Source organism: Elaeis guineensis, chromosome 5 (genome assembly GCF_000442705.2).
Source record: "Elaeis guineensis isolate ETL-2024a chromosome 5, EG11, whole genome shotgun sequence".
In the NCBI taxonomy this organism is placed as follows: Eukaryota; Viridiplantae; Streptophyta; class Magnoliopsida; order Arecales; family Arecaceae; genus Elaeis; species Elaeis guineensis.
In genome coordinates this window covers 128185907-128211263 of record NC_025997.2, presented here as the reverse complement: position 1 = coordinate 128211263, position 25357 = coordinate 128185907, and the positions used below count along the sequence as shown (strand labels likewise).

The 25357-nt window shown below is 39.9% G+C and overlaps 1 protein-coding gene and 1 long non-coding RNA gene across 3 annotated transcripts; one reads left to right on the top strand and one right to left on the bottom strand.

The window, feature by feature from the left end:
* Positions 1-515: 515 nt before the first annotated feature.
* Positions 516-9160, bottom strand: LOC105045789 (zinc finger CCCH domain-containing protein 11). The gene is made up of 8 exons (XM_010924192.3): positions 8782-9160; positions 8589-8673; positions 8321-8467; positions 8131-8219; positions 5447-5635; positions 5133-5263; positions 4951-5053; positions 516-1120 (listed from the first exon to the last, which is right to left on the bottom strand). The coding sequence occupies exons 1-8, from the start codon at positions 8953-8955 to the stop codon at positions 935-937; spliced, it is 1104 nt and encodes a 367-aa protein (XP_010922494.1). The 5' UTR covers positions 8956-9160; the 3' UTR covers positions 516-934.
* A 5620-nt stretch (positions 9161-14780) lies between these two features.
* LOC105045790 (uncharacterized) lies at positions 14781-23414 on the top strand. Of its 2 annotated transcripts, none has more exons than XR_002164711.3 (5): positions 14781-15217; positions 20582-20820; positions 20958-21020; positions 22279-22699; positions 22772-23414. It is a non-coding gene; the product is annotated as an uncharacterized lncRNA (long non-coding RNA). The 2 variants fall into 2 exon arrangements; XR_832131.4 differs by having other exon boundaries at positions 14786-15217; positions 22279-22695; positions 22772-23404.
* Positions 23415-25357: the final 1943 nt, after the last annotated feature.

The following is a 25357-nucleotide window of genomic DNA, read 5'->3' as shown; positions in this document are numbered from 1 at the left end:
CAAATAAAAAAATTTAAATCCAACCAACCCACAATTAAAGGGGATATTTGACATCAAAAAGATTCAGGACACATTGTTATAGATTCAGGTTCACCCATGCACCTTATCACGAATGGCAACCCTGCTGATTTCTTGCATTTAAAAAAAAAAATAAGAGAGAGAGAGAGAGATTTTTCACTTTCATTCTAAAGTATTTAGCACGTACGATGAACTGGCAAGAAGCACGAATAACCTAACTTCTCTAATTGGTCATGCCAAAACCGGGTAGAGGCGCCCACAATTAATGGGGATATTTGACATCAAAAAGATTCAGGACACATTGTTATAGATTCAGGTTCACCCATGCACCTTATTACGAATGGCAACCCTGCTGATTTCTTGCATTTAAAAAGAGAGAGAGAAGTAGGGCGCCATGCTCCTGTTATTCAACTTAGTTAACTTTACGCGTTTAAAATTCTTTCAACCTAGATCTGATGGGACGCTCAAAGACGGTAGGATCTGTGAGAAATATGACATTCAAAACAAAAGGCAACGCATCAGGTATCTTGCATAAGTATTAGCATTCGACAAAAGAGTTTATTCAAAAGATACCAACCTACACCTTTGACACTCTTTTTAACACCATGCTCTACTTCAATCATCTTGCTTAATTGGGAAAAACGGCATCAAAACTTAATTCCTCTGACACCTCCACAAACAAAGCTAAATTGGATTCTATTATTAACACCGTACTCAATAAAATAAAATGACCGGTCACAGGAGCATCTTTGCCAAAAACAAAGCCGAGTCACCTTCTTCATGCTCTACAACGATCCTGCAACTAATGGTATATTCATACCTTGAATTTCAAAATGCAGAGATGTTGTTACTGATGATTCCATCTGGAGCATAGGCAGATGCAAGATTTGGGCATTGGCAGATACTTGGACACCTCTCAAGATGATGCCTTAATGTCCGGCTCTCGGATCTGGATTGATATTTTAGATAGACTTGCCTCCAGCTCATTTAGCTCATCAATATCCAATTCATCATCATCGTCATCAACTAGCACTTCTTCGATATCCTTATCATCTATAGAAGTTGATGTACTTGGCTCCTCATGTCCATTTTCATTTTCCACCTACAGGCAAGGAAAAATACATAAGCACGTTCTAACATCATCAATGTAGCAAATGTGTACAGAGAATGTTGCTAAGCTATTTGCTAGTGCAAGTTAAAAGATATCTTGAAGCCTACCTCATCAAAAATGAAATCTAATCATGAAGAACTCTTAAAGTCTTTCTAAAACCCTTTGTACGAGCTCTGCAAATACTTATAGAGACCAGTCCCATGCTGAATCGCATCTCCATAACCCCAGACTCCAAGAGCAAGAATAATAACAATATTGTATGGTAACACATATGCTAAATAATCATAATGATGGATTGATATTCTCAAGCTATCAATACAATAATTTTTAGATAATCATCAACTATCTCAAAAGAAGTATATATTCAGAAAACATTCATGGCAGCAAAACTTACAAATTTGATACACAAAATCTAATCGCTGATTCAAGCAGTTCTACATCTGAAGTATTATACTAACTACAACAGAATTTGAAGGTTCACAAAGTCTATTTGCTAGGAAGGTCAAGAAGAGCTTTAAAAGCCATAAACCACCAGAGCAACCAAAGATGTTCTATTGTTCCATGATAACAACTGTCTTCTCATACTATATTACATCCAGAAGAATTAGCAAGTGGTATACCAACAATTTAATAAACATATATCAAAAAAAAATCAAAGAATTCTATGGCAAGACTGCAAGGGCTTGTCAAATGAATCAACTTTCTCAGTCTTCTGTACAACCCAGAACATCATATTCCACGTTTCTCTTCTTCCTTGGACATGTGAACTTTGATCTTACAAGTTGTAATTAACAAGGCCTGCCTAAAAGGTTTACAACTAAAAATTGTCTAGAGACTCATATAAGCTGAACAAGAATCTGAACAATCACCATCAGAAAGTGGAACACAGACTAATATTATTAAGAAAAAAAAATATACAATAGATCACAAGCATTCAGACTAACTTAGAATTCATATACAACTTGGCAAAATTGTTAGATTCAAAAGAAAGCAGACTGAGATACTGTCATGATTACAAAGTATAAACATAACAACATGCCTGACTCATATTTTACATCAAAGTCATGAAACGAGAAACACTCCATGAAAATATCTTGTAAAAAACTTGGAACAAAATGTCCAACCTCGCATGACCGAACATAAAATCAATGGCTGGTGTCCTAGTCTACCTAATCTAACTCTTGACAAGGAACAAATATGCTGACAATATTTGTTTGTCATCTATTAAAAAATGGCATTTTTGCTATCAAGGATATGCTGACATTACACTCAGACACCTATCTCATGAAGGAGGAAGTGGGGTATATGGCTATCAACTATTACTATGCAACATGACAAACAGGTTAATGCATCTTCGATAGCAAAGTTATGGCAATACTTTCTTCTAAATACATTCAACAAACAAACTCTACTCTTGATGAGGCACAACTGCTCCATCCATTGGAAACAGCATTCTGAAGGTAATTTTTCTATTCACATATTTCTCACAAAGCATTGCAAAGAGAATTTTAGAAGATAAGAACTCAAAATGATCAATTACCAGAACTTGGTGCATTCCTCCCACATCAAATGATACAGACATGTAGATATAAAAGATTTGGTGTTATCACCTTCTTCCAGCTTAATAAGTTGTCCCTGGCTTATGTTTCAAATGATACTACAAAATCATCTTGTATGAATTTGCAAGAAGAATACAGCCATTTGGTGATAAGAGTACATAAAAGGAGTTTGATGAAGAACATGGAATCACAAGAGGGATCATACAAAAATAATACATGCCACTCCACCTTTAGAACTTGCTCAAGAACAGGGGCTACAATTGGGGTAACAAAGTTCACGACAACATAGGTCAAGATGAGTATTTCAAACTTTGAGCATTTCAAATAAAGGCATGAAAAGCCATAACTTTGCAAACACTTTAGCAAAGCTTGGGCAGATCTATAAGGGAGGCTGCAACTAATCTAAGTAGAATATTATTGTGATATTTTCTGTTGTATAAAAATACTAATTGGTGTTTAAGAGAGCGCATCTAATTAATTAGTTATTCATATGAACGTTAGATGAGTCATCTGGTAATCATTTAATTTGACTTTAATCATATGCATATTAGATTGGTTGGATGACATCATTCAGTTCTTTGAGAGTACCAATCTTGTTATGAGTTGGAAGTATCTTAACTAGCCCTAGTTCAGAAAAAAAAAAAAGGTTCAAAAAGCTGTTGTTTATTTAGAATTCAATCCAGGTTCAGGTACGGATTCTTGGTATATACATATAACATGATTATTAATAACTTGAAATTTGATGAAACATTTCTTTCGTTTCTTTGAGTGAACTAGAAGCTCAAACTTTTGATGATGATGCAGCTCTGTGTGTTTATAAATGACTTTTCCCATATGCTCATTTTGCATGTAAATGCTACACTCTGCTACAGAAGATAATTAATCATAGGTTTTAAATTTGGGTCCCAATCAACAACCTGTTAGCTTACTTATTTGAAAGAACTGAAACTAAATAAATATTCTTACATGATTAACCACTTAGAGACTTCATGATAACCCCAATTCAACCACAGACCGCAGGTGATGTCTCACTATCACTAGCTGATCCTCTGATCTAGGATGAAGACAAGATACCATAACCATTCAGCACAAGCTTAATCATATCCTTAATTATCTGACTACCATAGGTAGTTTAGGTAGAAATCACTTCCGCATGAGTGTGGCGCTGGCATGCCGCACGCACAAGAGAGAGAGAGAGAGAGAGAGAGATCTAATAAGGAATATTTTGATAAGAAAATTTTGACCATGGAATGTGCTTATTAGCTTTTCAATGAGAAGTTTTTGTTGAACCACAATAAGTTTTTGCCTTTTTGGTAATTTTTCATTCATTACTTTCTTTCTCTCTGACCCACCTTTGAGCTATGATACACATTTACCCACTCCTCATGGAGCCATTCCTACTGCCATCCCTTCCTGCTACCTCCTTTCACCAACACTCATTCCCTCAACCCCTCCAGTACCTAAAATAATCCAACTGCTTTTCCACATCCACCTTTCAACTGTTTCAGAAGGGAGTGAAAAGGGGTAAGTGACAATTGGAGGTGGGGATGGTGGGAAGGATTATCTGAAGTGGGGGGGTGGGGCTTGTGTGGACAATTTCTTGCACTGAGTAATGATAATGCAAAGCAATAAATAGGTATACTGGGAAAGAGATGGAGGCGTCAGATGGATTGAGCGGCTAAGTGATGGCAGCAAAAAGGGATGGTGATAGCCATCAGGCGACACCATGAGGATAGAGGGTGAAATGCAGGACAAGGAGATTTGATGCACTCATTACCCCAAAATATTAAAGCTTTTCCCACTCAGAATGTATATCATAAAGCCTTTTGAGATGCAATATCATCCAGCATTTAAATGCCATTTGTGCAACATATATTGCAACAAAAACAACATCAAGGAGAATACACACATCGACAAATGACCAAAATCATATCACCGACACCGAGCAATAGTGATAATGTCAAGTGCCAAATCTTCATCAATACAAATTAAGATATTTTTTCCCTTACTCCAATAATGCTAAAAGATGCATATACAACATTTGCATGGTAACTAATGGACATGCATATCTGTAAACTTCAAATTTACTAAACTAAACTAAACCCAATTCATCCATCTTCACCCATCTATGTCAACAAGAAAATCCAACAAGCATTCAAATATGTAATGCTATATAATACTGACACCAGTTGTATTTTGGGCTTAATTTCTCCAATAATTTGAGACATGCATAAATAAATAAACACAAAATCAAGAGATTACCTTCTGTTTGGAAGCATCAGATTCTTCTTCTCTTTGGTACTTCTCATATGCCTCAGCATCATCAACAAACACACTTGAATCCAACAGAAACAGCTCACGACCACTGAAAGGGTTATCGTTTTTAAATTATTGCAATGACAGGAAAGCAACCTTTAAACAACAAACAATGTAAAGAAAATTACCTCATGCGATCATTCTTAGCCCTCTCTGCCCGCTGTGCAGCAAGTCCAGCTTCTCTTTCTTCCATCTTTTTCTTTTTCCATTGCATGAATAATTCAGGAGTAAGAGGAGTCAATGCAGTAACTTTTGCACGCTGTAGGAAGGAGAAGATGGCCAATTATGTGATTAGTAGTCTGGTATGTTTTGGATTTAAAAATTAAGAAATTCCTGGACTCAATAACAATGCATTACATCACTATGAAAATTTACAAAAGTTGGGACAAAGACAAAACCTAAAAACCACATCATCAAAGGTAAATTGCAGAGTGGCACCTACCTGATTTTCAATCTCCTCTTCGATTGATATCTTTTCTGTTTCTTCCTCCAATAATGCCTTCATTTGAGATTTTAAAACATAGCCAGGTGGAAGGGCATGTCTGTAGTGGCAGTCTTTCCCACCATTTGGACAAACCCAAAACCAACCATATTGTTTCTTTTCCACTGCTTCTAGGAAGTATTTGCAAACCTGCACAAACATAAAACTGTTACCAGATAGTCTTTAACCAAATGCTGAAGCTGCACAAATATTGCAAGTATCAAACAACTGAAATAAACATCTTTTCTCAAAATATAGTTTTAGAAAAAGACAACATGCACATAGCAAATCCATCAAGCTGGAGCTTCATATTAACACATCAGTAAATAGAACTTTTATAGTTATCGGGGAAAAAAGGATGCACAGAAGACATAGTGATTGCAGAAAGCAAACCAAATAAAGAAAGTGCATGAGTCTCCATCAATAATGTAACTTCCAATGCCTCTAGCAAGGATGTCCTATAAACACCATGATTTGCACGTTAATGGGCCAAAATCTGTCTTCGCATTTGTCAGATTGTTGTGAAACCTATTAGTAATATTTAGGCTTTTCCAAGAATGCAGGGGAACACATGGAAGGACAATAATGGCAGAAAAATATGATTTGAGCACAAGAAGGTCCACCAATCCACCTTCATCTCTACTTCACTAGAATCTAGTAGATTGAATCAGAAGTATCATTTAGGTTGAGCATATTTCAAACGGACACCAGGCACGGTTGAGCGTATTTGAAATATCCTAAGCAGAGTACCACATGTGGGCAAGGTTTCCACCCACTTCCGACTTCCGAAGCATTTCAAATTCTCTACTTTTTTGAAATATAATTTCCCACAGCAGCATACAAATACACTCCCACATCTGCTCCTGCTTCAAGCAAACAAGTACTCACTGCTATTGTCAGGCCAGATATTTTATGCAGGATGTTGCCATCAGAGCAAACTCTAAAGATAAATTACTAGCTCAGTATATAGCAGTAATTATTGAAAAACAGCCATAAGAAGCCCTCCATTTGAGAAGTAATGGGACATCTACAGTCTGACCCAAATGGAGATGAACTTGGAAGATCTCATCTACTATATCAAGATACAGAAAATGAAAAACGAGAAAAAAAAATGTGACATATGAAGAGATATAAGAAAGGCATTCTACATAGGAGATGATTTGACAGGTATTAGGCAGAAAAGCAGAATGAAGTACATATTATTGAGGAAATGGAGGCCAAAAAGGTTCAACATTGCAAGTTGAATGATTGGAGACAGCCATGTTTCTGCATTAAACAAAATGGAACCAAGCAGGAATTTGTTAAAGAAGATGAAAAAGGGGTCAGATCAAAGAATATACAATTTCAAATAAAGCAACACATGCCTTAGAAAATATTATTATGGGGCAGAATTATTCCTGGACCAGACATCGGCCAAAAGCAAAAAAGAGCTAGAGCAAGCTGAACCATAGCAAAGCTAATCCTTGAGGCACACAAGTCTCATATAATTGTTGCAATCACTGGCCACCAACACATATGAATTGTCTGAATTTATGATAGTACATGAGGATTCAAAGAGATATTAAATAAAGAGCGGAAACTTGTACTCAGCATTTTTGATATTTCCTGAGAGGTCTAATAAAGTATTAAATATTATTTGGTGCAGCACAAGGATGTCACAAAAGAAATGTCTGTTCTGATCATTGATGGCAGATCAAGTGGTAGGAAGTGGTACCCCAAAGGACAATGTGATTGCATGGTTACTGAAGCCACTCTGCAGTTCAAAGCATAAGTGGAATTCATTTGTACAAGCCCATATAAAGAAAGCATGAGCATGTATTATTCGATAACAGAACATTGTCTTGGACACTATGCAGGGAGGCTTAAGATCCTTTTGTAATGATGCATCAATTATCTACCACTCCAAATTATAGCAACTATCTCGATCATTTATTTCTAGTTAAATTGCACATGAAAAAGATACATCTTTGGGAGCTTATGTCTGCTATTCCTGCAACTATATTCATGTTTGAGTATCTAAGTGAGTATGACAATGAAACGCATTCCAAAATATCAAAACTGGAAAGGGATAGTAGTTAATATTTTTCATGACTTTACAAAGTATAGTTAGCAACAACAGTCAATTTGTGATTATGAAGGATTACATTGTCTGTAGCTTCTACTAATTTACTACCTCCAGACCAATTTTATTAGCACGGCTTGAAGCCATGAACAAGTTAGCATCGAGCACATTTCCTGCCTTTTAACGTTCAAACTCCTTGACTTCTTTAGTTGAGTCAAAGATTTGAAGTAGCATTACTTTAAGAACAGAAGTAGGTTAAGTCGTCAAAGAGATTCAACAAGATAGGTATTACCTTTTCTCAAAGAAGTTCAAAGAAACCACACAAAAAGAGATTATATCTATCCCATCAGAACAATAGGACTCTTCTTCAATTTGTTATAATTGAAAGCACAAAGAATCAAAAATTGCTAATAAGATTAGTGGATAACGAAAATTTACCAGCTGCCAACAAATGAGAGCTATGATAAGCATTAGAACACACTTGACATGATCCTTGTTTTCTTAACAAACACCTCAACGAGCTTTCATACTAACTAGCATAATCTAGTGCATATGCCACTGGGGAAAAGTCAAAGTAACATACAATCTCAGTGGGCTTGTTTTGATTATATTCCTTCTTCTTCGACTCCACAACCTTCTCTAATGTCTCTTGATCCCAATCCTCCATAGTCTCTGAGTCACATTTTTAAAAAAATAAAAAAAAAAATGAACAGCCAAATAACACACAGAACTATTGCAGATAGGAATTATGGCAAGAGGGATCCACTTCCTACCATTAGGCTGATCACGCTGATCGCTATAGAGATCAATCTTCTCACCCTTCCTCTGGACATTTAAATCATGCGAGAACTTGCACTTAAACCCTTTCTGACACTGCCCGGCTTTGAAGAACTCACATAGTATAGACTTGGGATCAACACCTAATCAAATCCAACAAAATCAATCAACGAAACAGTAATGCTATAAATTAAAAAAAAATCAAAAAGGCAAGCGCAACCAGTGCCTGCAACACCCACGGATCCAAAACAAAACATATCGTACCAACTGGGACTTTCGGCTGACTGACGGCAATCTTGAACAAATCGTTCAGCTCCTTGTCCCTTGCCTTATCCTCTTCCTTCTTCTTCTGCTCAGGATTATTAAAAATATATATATATCTTTGTTAAAGATGGAATTTTAGGGTTTTACGGGATGATTAGAGAGGGGATGAAGGCAAGGGATGGGAAACCCAAACCTTGGCGGCGATCTTGGAGGGATCGGGCTTGGGCTGGACGGACTGCTGGAGACTCTGGACGTACTTCTGGACATTCTTGCTCTTGTTCTTGTTCTTGAGGCCAAAGGTCTTGTCCTCGACGACCTTCTGCTTCTTGGCGAGCTCCGACTTAGAGGGCTGGCGCTTCGGAGGCATCGCTGGCGGCGTTCAGCAAGGACAAGAGGCGAAGATAGAGGCCGCCCTCCTCGTTCCTCTGAGTTCTGATCGATGGAGAGAGACGGAGAAGATGGGGGGGGGAAATGGAGCAGGCCTCCGGCCTTGTTTCGGTTCCTGGGTTTCTCCTAATCCCTGGCGAGGAGAAGGAATGGAGTGAGGGTTTCTTTCTATTTGGAGACCAACTGGGGTTTTTCCCATCGCCGACTCGAGCACGAGTTATATGGGTCGAGTTCCATCACATTACATGCAAACAATTATAGAACTCCCGGTTCAAGTTGCTTGGGGGCTAACTTCGACCGGGTCTGAGTTGTTCCGGTCCAAGTTACTTTTGGAGGCTCTTCTATAAAGATAACATCAAAGTCTCGTAAAATTAGGCACGCATCCTTCATTGTTGAAAGAAGACTTGCAGAATTCCTTATTGTTGCGGCCAATCCCCTCGTCGTCTGGTCGTCGGGAACGAGCGCCTGCAAAAAAGGAAGTCCACACTGACCGGAGGTGGCTCCGGTGGGGACCCTCCGACGGTCAAATCAGAGAGGTGACTGGCAACAGTGAAATGCAGACAGAGAGCTCTGAGAAAGAGAGAGTGAGGGGGAGGAGCGAGCCTGCGTATGTGGGGGGAGGACGGGCAGATCGATCTCTTGCACTGTTGCCTTCTCTGGTATATATAGTGGAGCCAGGTATGGCGCCGTCATTAATGGCGCGGACAAGTGAGGAACTGTCAACTCACTGTGGGCTGTCAGAGCCGCCGTGAAAACGTCATGTCGCCGTGTAGCCGTCTAATCACCAGGGTTGATCCGGCTCTCGGCGGGACAATGCCCCTAGGTAACTGCGCCGCATGTCCGTGTCAGAGCTGACAACGTCTGGCGGCTGTACGGCGGTTGGAGGAGCCGACCGACCCAAAGTAGGTAGCCAGATAAGTGGTGTCGGGTCCCTCCATTGGTCGGCGAGCATCATGTAAGTCGGCCATCGAACCTCGGGGTTCGGTCGATCGGGATGGACACGCCCGACATACCCCTGGTCGGCAACGGGCCGTTGGACGGCCGGCGGTTAGCCGCTGATGGCTTCCGTCAGTCGGTCGCCCCGACCGACGATCGGTCGGCCTATCGGCCAGTCGGAGTCGTCCAACGGAGGCGGTCAGGCCGCCAGGCGGTCGGGCCGTCCGGTCGGTCGGGCCCTCCGGGCAGTATGTCGGGCCCTACGGCAGTCGGTCGGGCTCTCTGGTCGGTCGGGCCTCCCGGCAGTCGGTCGGGCAGCGGGTATTCCCCAACAGTTGCCCCCCCTTCACTCCCAAGTCGGGTGGCGGTCTGGCCGAGGCTTCCATTCGGGCAGCAATCCCGGACGACTGGGAGTGGATTTGTCGTATGTGTAGATCCGGCCGTACTGTCGGATGGTCCGATGTCAGACGCCTCATGAATGCTCAGCGATCCGGACGTCCAGTCGATGTCAGAGGTCACGTCGGCGTCAGACGCCACGTCTTGCCGTCGTCAGTCGTTACGTCGGTGTCAGAAGATCGGGCGCCGGACGATACGGCGTCAGTCGATCGGATATTCGGCGCCGATCGCGGAAGAGAGGGCCGCTGTCAGGCGTCCCATCGGGAACGCGAACCGGCGCGGGTGCGTGAATGCAGGGCCGCGCCCCGCGTGCCGCGTGTCAAGGTGGTTGGCCGGCGCCCCCTCCGGCATTAAATGCGGGCGGTGCGGCCGTCCCGGGGCGGGGCGTGCCGAATCCTCCGCCAACCGGTGGGCGCCACGCGTTGCGCATCTGCAGGTCTTCGATCGGCGCGGAAGGATCTCGGCCGTCGGTCGGCCCTATATATATAGGACCTCCCGGACCCTGACCCACATTTGCAACATTTCGCTGGGGAAACTCTGTCCGGGCGATTTTTCAGTCGTCGCGGGCAGAGCTCTTCTTCACCTGCGGAGGGTCCATCCGGTTCGTGGTCCCCCCTTTTCCTTCTTCCTTCCTTTCTTCTCTTTCGGTCCCTGCATAATGACCAGGAAATCGACTTAGGGAGCTCGGTCGGGGAACCCGACCGACGACTCCCGATCGGCTCCGGAAGATGAGGTCTCCTCGCTTTCGGGGCCGAACGTCGATCAGCTTCGGGAGCACTATCGCATCCCGGAGCAGTTTCGGCTCTCCGCTCCAGGGGCCGGCGGTCGGGTCAACAACCCTCCGCCTGGCGATCTGGCGCTGTACGTTGAAGACCTTCGCGCGGGTCTTCGACTTCCGATTCCGGAGTTCGTCCGGAATCTGCTTGATTACTACGGACTCTGTCCGGCGCAACTGGCGCCGAACTCTGTTCGGTTAATCATTTCTTTCGCGCTGTTGTGTCAGCTCTTGCCGACCAACCCCCGCGTTTCACTCTTTCGGGCCTTCTTTGTGCTCCGACCCCACCCCAAAGCCCGAGGGTGGTGGCTCTTCAACCCTCGGAAGGGTCTTGCTTTCATAACTGGTCTTCCATCGTCCATTCATGGATGGAAGAACCAGTTTTTCTTTGTTTCCTCCTCCTCGGGCTCCATCGGGGCTTTCCCCCGATCAGCTGTCCCGACCGACGGTACTGGCAGCGACGGCACGCTGGAGTTTGAGCCGGCGCCCCCACCATGCTGCCCGAATGGAAGCCTCGGCCAGACCGCCACCCGACTTGGGAGTGAAGGGGGGGCAACTGTTGGGGAATACCCGCTGCCCGACCGACTGCCGGGAGGCCCGACCGACCAGAGAGCCCGACCGACTGCCGTAGGGCCCGACATACTGCCCGGAGGGCCCGACCGACCGGACGGCCCGACCGCCCGACCGCCTGGCGGCCTGACCGCCTCCGTTGGACGACTCCGACTGGCCGATAGGCCGACCGATCATCGGTCGGGGCGACCGACTGACGGAAGCCATCAGCGGCTAACCGCCGGCCGTCCAACGGCCCGTTGCCGACCGGGGGTATGTCGGGCGTGTCCATCCCGACCGACCGAACCCCGAGGTTCGATGGCTGACTTACATGATGCTCGCCGACCAATGGAGGGACCCGACACCACTTATCTGGCTACCGACTTTGGGTCGGTCGGCTCCTCCAACCGCCGTACAGCCGCCAGACGTTGTCAGCTCTGACACGGACATGCGGCGCAGTTACCTAGGGGCATTGTCCCGCCGAGAGCCGGGTCAACCCTGGTGATTAGACGGCTACACGGCGACATGACGTTTTCACGGCGGCTCTGACAGCCCACAGTGAGTTGACAGTTCCTCACTTGTCCGCGCCATTAATGACGGCGCCATACCTGGCTCCACTATATATACCAGGGAAGGCAACAGTGCAAGGGATCGATCCGCCCGTCCCCCCCTCACATACGCAGGCTCGCTCCTCCCCCTCACTCTCTCTTTCTCAGAGCTCTCTGTCTGCATTTCACTGTTGCCCAGTCACCTCTCTGACTTGACCGTCGGAGGGTCCCCGCCGGAGCCACCTCCGATCAGTGTGGACTTCCTTTTTTGCAGGCGCTCGTTCCCGGCGACCAGGCGACGAGGGGATTGGCCGCAACACTTATAAATCTAAAAATTTAGCAAGAAAGCTAAATGTTTTTCTAAACTTTTATGGAAGGAACCAGAATAATTCTAACTATTCATAATGTAACACTTACATATCCTAAACATTCACTATACATGGTAAGGTTTATAGAGGAGAAAGATCTCATCAGATAAACAATCAAACAAAGTTCTCTCGTGAAATATCACTCTCCATTCTCCCAAACTCTCACTCTCTCTCTCTTTCTTCTCTTCTAAGAGTTCTATGTTGAGCGGCTAAAATAGTAGATCAACAGATAGGCAAAACTTCTTTAAGTGCTGCATGAATGCTTGAGGAAATATGAAGCCCATAACACTAGCATGACTTGGCGAGTCATTAATTTCTGATAAGAAGTGAGCGAGCTGGGTATAGATCATCTTACTTGTCCTTGTGATGAGTTAGATTAGGTTTGGATTGGAGATGTTATTGATTATATTAAGCATAGATCATTGCTTCTCATGTTGTGAATCAAGTCATGCCTAAAATTTAGATTAACCCTAAAACATATGTCATTCACCACCATCACATGGCACTTCTCTTCTTATTCGTAACATCATCAAACAGGGGAGAAAATACATGCTAAGACAATTAAACTGGCAAATATATATGCAGTTAGAAAATTAAGTCCTTTTTTTTTTGGGCTTTTTGATCAAAAATATAAACACACAATCCATCCCTTTTTGATAGAATTATGCACATATATACCAAAAAGAGTTTTATGTTTTGATAGGAACATGCAATGTTAAGAGAGCATTTCAGTATCCGATCAAGCTAGCATGTTTCATCTATGACGACTTGTATACCGAAAATTAGATCAAAGCTCATATGGAGATCAATTTTACTTTGTTTTGATGTCAAAGCCAAAATGAGAACACCAATGCATATACTTAACAAGGATGAGCTAAAATAGGTCTTTTATTATATATACTTTCCAAATACTTCTCTTTACAAATTTCTAATGATTTGTCATTTATAACACTCCAATGCTTTGCATTGAATAAATTTCAATAAATGCAATATTGATTGCTTCGACAACTACATTTCTCACTTGAATCGTAAGCAAATTACATATTGTGGAAGACTGAATTAATCCTCAATATCGAATATAAACTATGAAAATGTTAGTGAATTAAGATTTCTTTGTGAATGTTTAATCTGATCAATTCTTATATGCTGTAAATTTTTCCATCTTGCTTGTTCCATCTCAAAAAATTAAAATATTTTGATGTCATTAACTTGCAAATCTCTACCAATTCAAAGCAATTCATCAACAAATTTTTCACTGAAAAAAATAAATTTCATTAAATCATAGAACCACTAGCTTATATAGATGTCCCAATCTAATGCTTAACTATTTTTTTAATAGGTAATAAATACATTTCTACAACAAGAAATGGTGCAAAGGAATAACGACTAGAAACATAGACCAATCTTGCTCAAACAAACATCTTCATCACCACTGAATTACAGCATGAATGTATCCATTTCTTGGCACACTATGAGTATGGTCCTCTTGCCTTGGGAAATTACTCTTGTGGCCCTGGAGATGAGGTGGAAAATAATGCATTTTGTACTTAACAGCTTGATTCTTTGTTGAAGGATTAGGAAGAACATGAACAAGTTCATGGAAGAACCAAAAAAGAAAGCATGCACTCACATTTAATGGGTAACAGTCTCATTAGAATACCATAAAGGAAGAAGTGGTAGCCATTGTGGTGTGTGGGGCTGATGGGAACAAAAAGGAGATCCTTAGCTACAAAGGACAAGTGGCTCAAGCTGGAAACAGAAGAGCTCCGACCCAAAGCAAGCACTTTTATTTTACTGAATGAAGAATCCACTGCAATAATGAATCTCTAATGTTTTAAAGTTGCATTCCAATATAAGTTTATGAAGGAAATTTGATTAAAAAAGTTCAGGGGGAAAATATTCTGCAATCATCCAGCTCTGCTTCTCGATTAATCCTTTTTTTTTTTTCTTTTTGTGATGGATTAGTAGATCTCACCTAGTGGTTGGCTAAGGAATGACAGTTTGAAGCACGCAGAGCTACTCTAATAGGAGATTAACTCAGCAAGTAATACAAATTAAAATGGTTTCCCCCCACCTTTTTTTTTTTAAGGAATCAAATTGAACGCCGGGATTATACCAAATCGGGCAAAATATTTTCCTTTCAGATCTCTTATATTCATCGAACGCTGAAAGCTTTGTTCTATTTGAGGGACTGCCACCCCCCCGAACTAGTTCAGGACCAAAACAAGGGGCCGAAATCTAATAACGAAATTGAAAGGGGCTTGTATGAAATATTTGTTTCTTAAATTCTGCTGATCGTATTATTTCGTGCGAGCCCTGATATAGTGTTCATCTTATATTTTTAGTTCCCTACTTCCCCCATCAATGGTCTTCACTTCCCCCATTTTCTCCAGGGTTTCCCAAACCCACGGGATTAGGTGAGGGTTGCCGACCATCTCCGGAACGAGAAGATGAGATAGATGTTGCCGGTCGGTCCGGCCGCGTCGCCGATGGTGGCCTCTTCGCCATCTCCTTCCTCCATGTTTCCTTGGATGCTTTCCATCCACCGGTCGCCTTCTATTGGAGAGGTTGTCCTATAAGCCCTCACCGATAAGGGTGGATGATTCGATTGCTCGCGTGCTCTGGTGATTCTCATGTTCTTCGTACCCAATGTCCTCGGCTGCTTCGATGGTAAGATTCTGGGGATCTTTGTGATAGAATCGTTTTCTAACAAAATTGATTTGAAAGGGTAACATATAATGGGGGCAACTTGATCTTAACTCTTAAGAGAAGATGCCAGTTCTTGAGTTGAACTTGTGCTCTGTTTTACTGAAGTTTATGGGTACTATAATTTGCCATGTTCATTCATATTTTTGAAGTAGAAAATGTCTATGCTTAATTGTTTTGATAGATATACATTTATATGTACTAGATACGGAATTACTTGTTAGTATTCTAATTATCATTGTTATGTAAACAATGTATTTCTTCACCCAATGGAATGAAAATGAATTCATACATTATTTACTGATTTACCTAAACTTATCTTTGTCACAATGACAAGCACATTATCTTAATTTCCTTGATCCATAGTGTAATTTGAAGAGATGACAAAGTATATCCACCTAAGAATTCGAGAGAAGTTTGAAAATAATCCTTATAGAAGATCAACATATACACCACTGCATTATGGTATACTTTGAATTACATCATATATGTAAAGCTTGAACTGGATTTGGTTCCAGATAGACATCATCCTAACTTAGCCACATCACCCAGATCAATGGTTATATTTTAAGATAGGTTTAATAAAGTATCGTTATTCTATATTGCTACAAATATGCATGCACCATGAGGAAACACTGTAATGCACCTGTTGAGATTCATCATAACAGTGACACTAATCCATGACCATCCTTGTGATGCTAAATGTACACATCACCTAGCTACAATATCTGCATAAAAACATGGGAAATAATTCATTATTATCCTATGCTCCAAAATCGTTTTACGATGTCCCATTCCTTTAGGACTCGTTTGGTTGACGGGAAGTGGAGGGGAGAAGAGACAGTTCCTGAAAAGTGGAGAAGGGGCCTCTTATTTAGTTGGAGTTTTAAAAGCTGAGAGAGTGGAAAAAGCTCTTTCCATGAGAAGTCACTTCTCACATTCTATAGGAAGTGAAAATTTATGGGGGAGGTGGGTTTTGGCACTTTCCATGAGATAAAAAATGGTGGTACTTTTCTCTTTCCCAAAATATCCTTTTAAGATCTACGGCTAAGATTTTGCAAAATATCAATAGATGGTTATGATAAAATACTGAATAGTGATATAATATTATATTAATATTATCTTAATATTTATATGAATATAATATTTATATTTATATTAATATTATAATATTTATTATATTTTAATATTATTTTAATATTTATATTAATATAATATTTTTATTAATATTAATATAATACTTATATTAATATTCATATTAATATAAAATTATATTTAATATCTATATTAATAAATTTATTATATTAAAATATTAATATAATATAAATATATATTAGTATTATGTTAACATAATAAATTATTATAGTCTAATGTTATATTATAACATATTAATATTATAATTTATATGAATATAAATATAATATTTATATCTATATAAAGTTTAGGAGTAAAAAGGTATGGTTTTAGATCCACTAAGGGTATCATAGGTATTTTATATAGTTTTTCTAGAAAAATGAGTATCCAACCAAACATAAGCTACTCTGTAATTAGTCAATTTTTTATGATCAACCAAATATGCCAAAATTCTATTCCCAGACTGTAACTTCCCAGGAAGTTAATTCCTGGGAAGTCACTTCCTAGGAAGAAAATTCTTCCCGCGAACCAAACGAGTCCTTAGGCTATAACTCATCAATTTATAAAACAGGGTAAATTTCTTGAGAAGTCACTTACTAGAAAAAAATTCTTCCCGCGAATCAAACAAGTCCTTAGGCTATAACTCATCAATTTATAGAACAGGGTTAATGCTATTATTGAATCATGCAAGAAATAGATATAATAAGTGAAGCATGTATTGTGAAGTTACCTACCAATGCCTACATCTGGATCTATCATTATGATGCCATTAGTTTATTTCTATCCTTATAGCAGGAGACATTTCTGTTGGTCGATATTGATATGGGTAAACTTGTGCATCCTCTGGTTTAGCCAGGACTAGGATGGGCCTAGGCATGCTATCAAAGAGTTCAGGTCCTTGTTTGAATCTAGACAAGCCCCACCACAATTCTGAAAAATCAACCTGAGCCCAACCTAGTCCCTAGGACAAGGTTCAAGACCAACCCAAACTGACCTGAATAGCAAGGGGCTAGGGCATGCCCATGGCACGATTGAGAGTGTGGGAGGGAAGGGCAGTGACCTGTCGATGTAAGGAGGGGTGAGAGAGAGAGAGAGAGAGAGGGTGGTTCTGCATCGGAGGGAGAGAATAGAGAGAGGGGGGAGGAGGGAGAGGAGAGTAGAAGGATGCCATTGCGGAGGGAGATGGAGGTTTTGGTTGAGTGTGGGGTGGATAGAAAGGGGTGGTTGGTTGTGGGGAGAGGGAATAGAGAGAGAATGAGAGAGAGAGAGAGAGAGAGAGAGAGAGAGGAGGAGGAGAGGAGGAAGGGGCATGATGGGGGTTGGCAGCAAAGAGGAGGGACAAACTTATTATGGTTTCTTTCTATTCACTTTTTACACCTATAAGGTTGAAAATCTGAGCCCTTAAGCCCAACAAAAATCCAATCGGGCTGGGTCAAGCAGGCCAGGTTGATTTTGCACTGGTTTACTTGAAATATGCTTAAAAGCATTACAAACACATTTAATTCATTAATATCCTTTAAATCCAACAAATTTTATTGCATGCAGTTCCTATGGACGATAATTGAATAATCCACAAAGAATAGTCGACAATAGGAAATTCTATGGGTGACAACTGGCACTTGGTTGCAATGGCAAATCTATGTAGATGCATTACAAATGTATTTGATTTGTTGATATTCTTCAGCACCATTATTATTTCCAATGTCCAATTTTCCATGGGCTATAGTTGAATAATCCGCAAAAAATGGTTGATGTTATTAAGGTTTTTTTTCTTTTTGCATGTGACAGCTAGCACAAATAGTTTAAGATAGCACATGTTCATGAGTAACTTTAATGATGTCAAGTCTATCAAGTCCACCAATTTCCTCTGTTCAAGTTCTTGTAGAAAGCAATTTAGAAGGTTGGAGAGGGCGGAGATTTTGTTGGAGGGTTGTTTCATTTTCATTTTGTTGGAGGGTTGTTTCATTCTCCAATGAAATCCCACATTCCAATAGTTCTAGCTCCAATTCGAATTTGAGTTTCAGTATAGCTTCAACTATATCTACTAATCAAACAAAAAATGATAATGGGCATGACATAGAAGATCGAGTCAGAATTCAAGATGATGAAGGTATGGTTTCAGTAGCCAAAGAAGAAGCAAAGGTATAAGATTTGATCTGATCTGGAGTTATATAGTTTAATAGGTCTTTACTTCCCTTTTTCTATCCCCATGCATGGGTGATCCCAAATGCCATTATGAGGTTGTTTCAAATCTTCCTTTCCTATATGGTTGCTATTTACCAATTCTCTCTCTCACAAACACTCTCTCTCTCTTATCTCTATACGTGCATGTTTAAACGCACCGGAACTATTGTTAATGACTCAATGTGAACCATTTTTTTCGAAAAAAATGCATCTTGTATTTGATACGATGCATTACTACTACTATTACTATTGCCTTTTTTTTCAATATAGAAAACACTGGAAATTTGTTTGTCATTTATATTTTGAATGTATGGTCCAACATTTTAACACTTGCATGTTCAGTGATATGGACACATTCTGGTATGGATTGTCATATTTGGTTAAAATATTACTCCACAATCAGATTAATTCCATATTTTATATATTGAAACCTTGTATTAAACCCATATAAATGAGCTATTTTTGAATTTTTCATTTATCTTGTGAAGTTTGTAAGCATGTTGTTACTTTTAGTGCTAAGAATCGCATATAAGCAAGCTATTTATTGATTTTTTTTGTCTTGTGAATTTTGTAAGCATACTGTTACTTTTAGTGCTAGGAAAACAAATGAAAGAAGCAGCACTAGGCTATTGAAGTTGTTCAATTTACTACTTCAATTTCTAAATGATGTTTCCTTTTCTCAGTTCTCAAACATTTAGAACAAAGAAACATGTTGAAAAGATTCACCCAGTTAGATTACATATGCTGAATATGTTTGGTATTTTAAAACAAATGTATGATAAAAAGATTCACTACTTTAATTCCTTAATGATATTTCTTGGCTCTCAAATTCATTTAGACACGCCTACCCGCAAACTCACCAAAGTTCAACCCCTGAACCTGGCTTATTTCCACCAAAATCGCTAAACTATAGGTTGAGTTTCAGCTATAGCATGCAAATTATGTAAATTGAGAGATCTATTGTAGTGCTTGGGATATTGTGAGTGAACCATATCCCTTAAAAGAAAAGGAAAGGCATCTAACACGATGTTGGTCAACCCTCATACACTTTAACATGCAACCCTGGCTATCTTGAAGGCTAGGAGGCCTTTAGGCAAAGAGGGACCAATGGGAATAGCACTGACATAAAGATATGGTATGTTGAAAAACTTTCTATCTCTTTATTTAAGAATAATCTTAATTCTAATTATAGTGATATAATCTTCTGGTCAAAACCTAGAAGTTTCCTTATATGTTTTATCTTTTATTCTTGTGATAGAAATATTAGCAAAGCATGTTTATTCTTCATATAACCTGTCCTTAGCTAAACTGCTTTTGTTTTGGCATATGTGGGGAGGCTGAACTTTATTTTCACTGGAAGTACATTTTGCTTAAAATGAGGTGGAAGTTCAAACGCTGAGTTTCATGCATATTCTGGCTTTATCCTTTTTAGTTTTTGAGGAAGCTAGATTTAATTTCAAAAGCCAATAGGGCATTTGAAAAGGCCTCATCGATATGAACTTGTCTATAAACCCTGATCAGCCAACTTGACCCAACCTATTCAATCTTAACTGACTGTGCTAGATCCAACCCCGTTAGTCTCGACCTTACTTGACACAACCCAAGTGATTTACACTTAAATAGAGCCAATTGGACCCAGTCCAGTTAGCTTGATTGAAACCAAGTCATCTCGTTTTCACATCTTAAGTTTCTTTTACACAATCGCTGAAGTTGCCAGGACTGCAATTGATTCTAATGATTTTCTTTAAGATTAACAATGCTTTTTGAACTATACTTCAATGAAGTGGGTACACCTACTGCGTCTTGATTGTTCTTTAAAATATACATGCAATTTTATGTATTATATCTAACATTCTAAATATTGCATAGAACAGCAGGATATTAAGAAAAAAGAGGTCTGATTGGTGGCCAAAGTTTGTTGCTTCTTGGGTTTTAAATTTTAATGACTTATTCTGGTTATTACTAGCATGTAGCCGGCTATCTGTTTTCATGGTGACTTACTTTATTCAGCCAATTGAACCTGCTACTTCCCAGCATGGAAATGGTGGATCAAAGAGGACCAGCCTCCAGAGTGCACCAGAGGCTATGAAGGTGGAGGAAGTTCCACAAAGGATTACATGGGTGCTCCCCATGTGTGATGAACCTGTAGGCGAAGCAATTGCGGTCATAAATGGGGTTCAGATCCCCCTGTAGACCAGCGGGTCCTGTGTCCATGATTTCATACAAGGGGTGGAGAATGGTGGCAACAAGTAACTGAGAGCATTTACCTAATAAAGCATTAATGATCATATTACACACATGCCCTTCAGTGGTCATTCATTATTTCCCCCTCTTCTTGTTCTTTTGTTGTTAGGTTTCCTAAGATTGCTTGGTTTGTTCTTTGCAGACGAAGGCGAAGATTCCATAGGCATTGACAATGTACCAGCTAAGTGTTTGTGAGATGGCATTGGTTAGCTCTAACGCTAGCTCATAGTTTTGCCCTCCCATTTTTCTTTTTATTTTTATTAACTGGGAGAATGAATATTATGTTACTTCTTCTAGCAAAATTGTCAACATTTTTTTTTTTTTGAAAAAAAAAGTCGATGATGTTCTTTAATCATTCTTCGTCAATTATTAAAAAGAAACATTTTGCTATCTATGCCTTTTTTATGACTCGGGATGGTCGATGCTTGTATCTTTTGCCTTGCAGATGTATTCTACTACATTGTTCCTGATAAGTTACCAGAAGTAATTGGCAAAAATAGATGTTAATTTGGGTGTCAGCTACTGGTGTCAGATGGACTGTTCTCAGTCCAGATTTTGTGTGTGTGTGTGTGTGTGTGTGTGACATGTTTACTCTGTTCTAATTATTTTGCCATCTCCCTCTATCTTTGCACTGACCCAGTTAATAACCTTTGGCTTATAACACCTCTCTCACAGTCACCGTTGCTTTACATCAATGCAAAGCAACTACATTCTGAAGAATATCAGTCAACTGCAGTATTGGAAGGGGGGAAAAAAAAATCAAACTTTTAGGTATCCAATGCTGAAAAGAATTTTCTGACTGACAGCACCTCCCCTAGATATATCTGAGGTCACTATACAGCGACTCAAAGCAATTGCATTCTGAAAGAAATCATTCGGCTGGAGGTCTGTAATAGATGTCAGCTTTCTGAATTAGATGTCTGGTGCTGAGATGGTGGCAAAAATGCCTGGTGAAAATAGGCTTTTTAATTATTTGTTTCAACTCCCGGGTATAATAGTTATCTAGAAAGCACACGTGTGATAAGGTTTAAGACCACTATTTGCAGATGAAGGAGATGGGCTTCTCTAATAGAATCATTGGCTTTCTAATTTTTTGTTCTTTGGAACACTTGTCTACAACTCATGTTGGTTGTTGTGCTGTATTGCACAATGAAGGACAAAAGTACGGCAGCATTCAACAATTATTTATTTAGAAGAATTGTATCTATATTCATTTAGTGAGAAAAATATAGTTGATCGAAGAAGTAATTAAAGAAGTAATGCACCTCACCCCTTTTAGCTCTTTTGAAGGGCTTTTTACTGCTGAATGAATCACTGTCCTTTTTGTCATGTTGATTCTGCAGGTATAATGCTGATATTACTTGCTGCATGGTGGCATAAACATACATTTGCTGTTACTGATCCATCCACCAATATAGGCAGGTTTTCCATATCTGAGCTAATGTTTATGTTTATGCATGCAGGTCAATGACAGCTTATTGCGACCATTAGTTGTTCCCTGCCCTCACCCTCTGATAAAGTAGATTTACTAGTGAAACGAAGTATTCTAAATACAATGGTCTTCATAATCGCTTAAAAGTTGTATGTGGAATTCTTACTCTGGGGTTGCTTACCATCTGTCCTCCTGCTTCTTCACTTTGCTGTTTGCGCTGATTCTTCAAACAATTTGCTGCGACTGTCTTGTGTGCAGGTCAGTCTTCAATAATAAATACTTAAATGCCAATTTGTCTTTCCTTTTAGACAGCTTTTGATGTGTTTACAAGTTTCATGTGCGGAATATAACTTTGGTTCCAAGAAGCTAAATGGCACCACAAATTGTTGCCAGACGGTTTCTCTTAAAACCGACCTGGCAGAATGCAAAGGACCATCAAGTCTTGCTGGTAGGTAAGAATCTCAATATTTGATTCTAGGTCCTCGGAGATTTCTACCTTAAGTGGTCTTTGAAATGGTATCCAGAAATACACTGGCAAGGAGGACGAGCTTTATGTTGGTGCAAGAGGACTGCAAGAGTCTGGCTTTGAGTACGGTGACAAGTCGCTCTCTGAGTTACAAAGGACAACTTTCTCATCTACTAGCGAGACCTTCAGCTAACGGTGGACCCTTTGAAGATTTAATGGGATGTGGATCAGGAGCCACTCTAGATTGTAAAGAGATATTTAAGTTCTGATTTTGGGCAATTATGATTCTATAAAATTTTTTATACACTGCTTGCGGGTGTAGAAAATTCGATCTGAAGCATATCATCTCATCAGATTGGATTATATAGCTGTCATTTTTTAACGTACATTTAATATCTGTAATTTTACATTTTCATTTGAAATTTTGAATGACAAAAATATCTCTTCTCTTATGAAAAAATTATAATATTTTTTGTTGAGTTGAAATTATGAGTTTCTGTACAGAATATCATAAATTTTTTCAGGACGTCATAATTTTATTAAGAATATTTTCGTCATTAAAAAATTTATATTTTTAATGATAAAATTTTTTTTTTTATGATATTTGCGATGGCTTTATAATTCAATCGGATGAGATGGTATACTTCATGTCAGATTTTCTATACTGCAGATAGTGTACAAAGAATTTCTCTTATGATTCCTGTGATGATGTTGATTGTGTATGATGGGATTTTTTTTTAAATATTAGTTTTTTAATATTTATTTTTTAATTTATTTTTTTTAATTTATTTTTTAAAATGCGATAGTTTGGATGAGGTGGCAGCAACGTGACAAAAATGCATGTTGAACGTGCAGTTTCAAATGACATGAATAAAATATTTAAAATTTAAATTTGATTTAAAATTTAAAACTAAAACTGCAAGTTGAACATTCGCTGTTGATTTTTTAGATGAAATTGCATCTTCAAGATGCGGTTTCATTCCTTTTTTTTTTTTTGTTGATATTTTTTTTTTCATTTTTGTACCAGACAATCGGTGGCACGAGTGGGGGCTTTGTTAGAACCAGGGAGAGAGGAGAGGAGGGCTGCCCATCAGCTGGGGCAGTGATTGGGCAGTGGGGCCTATGGGATGTGGCGTCGGGGGGAAGGATGTCATGGGGTGCGGGCGCAACTAGAGGTGGCAATCGGGTTGGGTCATAATTGAATGGGGTCAGAAAATCGTCGATTCAAATTCGATCTGTTTATTAAGCAGGTCAAAATTTCAAATTTGAATCCGATCTGTTTATCAAACAAGTAATTCGGTTTGATCCGTTTAATCCATTTATTAAATAGATCAAATTAGGTTAAACGGGTTAAACATGTTAAACGGATCGAATTAAATAGATCAGAAACAAATTAAACAGGTTTTAAACAGGTTAAATGGGTCTTAAATGGGTTACATATGTTAAACAGGTCGTGTTAAATGGACCAGAAATAGATTAAACAGGTTAAACATGTTAAATAGATTATCTGACTCAATCCGATTTGAATATTAAAAGGGTTAAACGGATCAGATATCTAAAATTCAAATTTGATCCACTTATTAAATGAATAAAATGGGTTGATCCATTTATGATCCAAATCCATTTAGCCTAAATTCAAATTTGTTTATAGCAGGTCGGGTTGGCGGGTTGGGTCATATTTTGCCAGTCCTAGGTGCAGCGGTCGGAAGAGGACGAAGGGGGTTGCGGGACAAGAGGTAGCTTTTGTGTTCGCACGGACGGTCGTCAGGGCTGTTTTTGTATTCGCACGGATGGCCGCCGGGGCTGAAGGGGAGGGGGGTGGTGATCGCGCGAAGTCGAGGGTGGACGGCGGATGTAGCACGAACAGTAATGGAGAGGGGTCATGGTGGGTGTGGTGCAGACGGCCATGATAGAGGGACGAAACGGGCACGGATGGCTGCGGCGGACAGCGCGGAGGACGACGATCGATTTGGGCCGTGGGTGGTGCGTCAGAGGGGGTGGGTGCAGGTTGGCCGTTAGATAGAGGAAAGTTGGTGGGGGGTGGGAGGAAGGGAAGAGTGAAATGAGAAAAAAAAAAGATAAATAATAAAATATTTTATTATTATTTTATAAATAATAAAATATTATTATTTGATTAATAATAAATTATTATTATTTGATTAATAATATTATTTTAAAATATATTTATTATTAAAAATAATAATATATTTTAAAATATTAATAATAAATTATTTTTTTCTTTCTTTCTTTTCTTCCATCTTCCTCCTGGCCGATTTTTCTCTGTCGATGGCCGATTCGCACCCATCGATCTTTGGTGCGCCACTCGTTGCTCCGCCCTCTATCGTCCTACCTCTCTGCCGCAGTCGTCATGCCGCATGTGCCGCGATCCCACTCCATCATCATTCATGCTGCATCCGTCGTTCACCTTCGGCTCCATGTGACCATCGCTCCCCCCGGCCCCGTCGGTCATCCGCATGAACACAAAAACCACCCCCCCTCGCAACCCCCTCCGCCCTTCCAGATGCGCCCCCCTCTTGGCGCTCGCCCCACAGCCCTCCTTTCCCTTTCTTTTCGATCCCAACAAAGCTTCCTTTCGTGCCCCCACTTGTTCGATATAAAAAATAAAAAAAATATTAAAAAAAAA

Excerpts from the sequence above, each read along its gene's own strand:
- LOC105045789 (XM_010924192.3), bottom strand. The coding sequence starts at position 8,955 with ATGCCTCCGAAGCGCCAGCCCTCTAAGTCGGAGCTCGCCAAGAAGCAG. Across the intron at positions 8,220-8,320 it reads TCAGCGTGATCAGCCTAATG|AGACTATGGAGGATTGGGAT; the intron begins GTAGGAAGTGGA and ends AATGTGACTCAG. Across the intron at positions 1,121-4,950 it reads CTGATGCTTCCAAACAGAAG|GTGGAAAATGAAAATGGACA; the intron begins GTAATCTCTTGA and ends CCTTGCCTGTAG.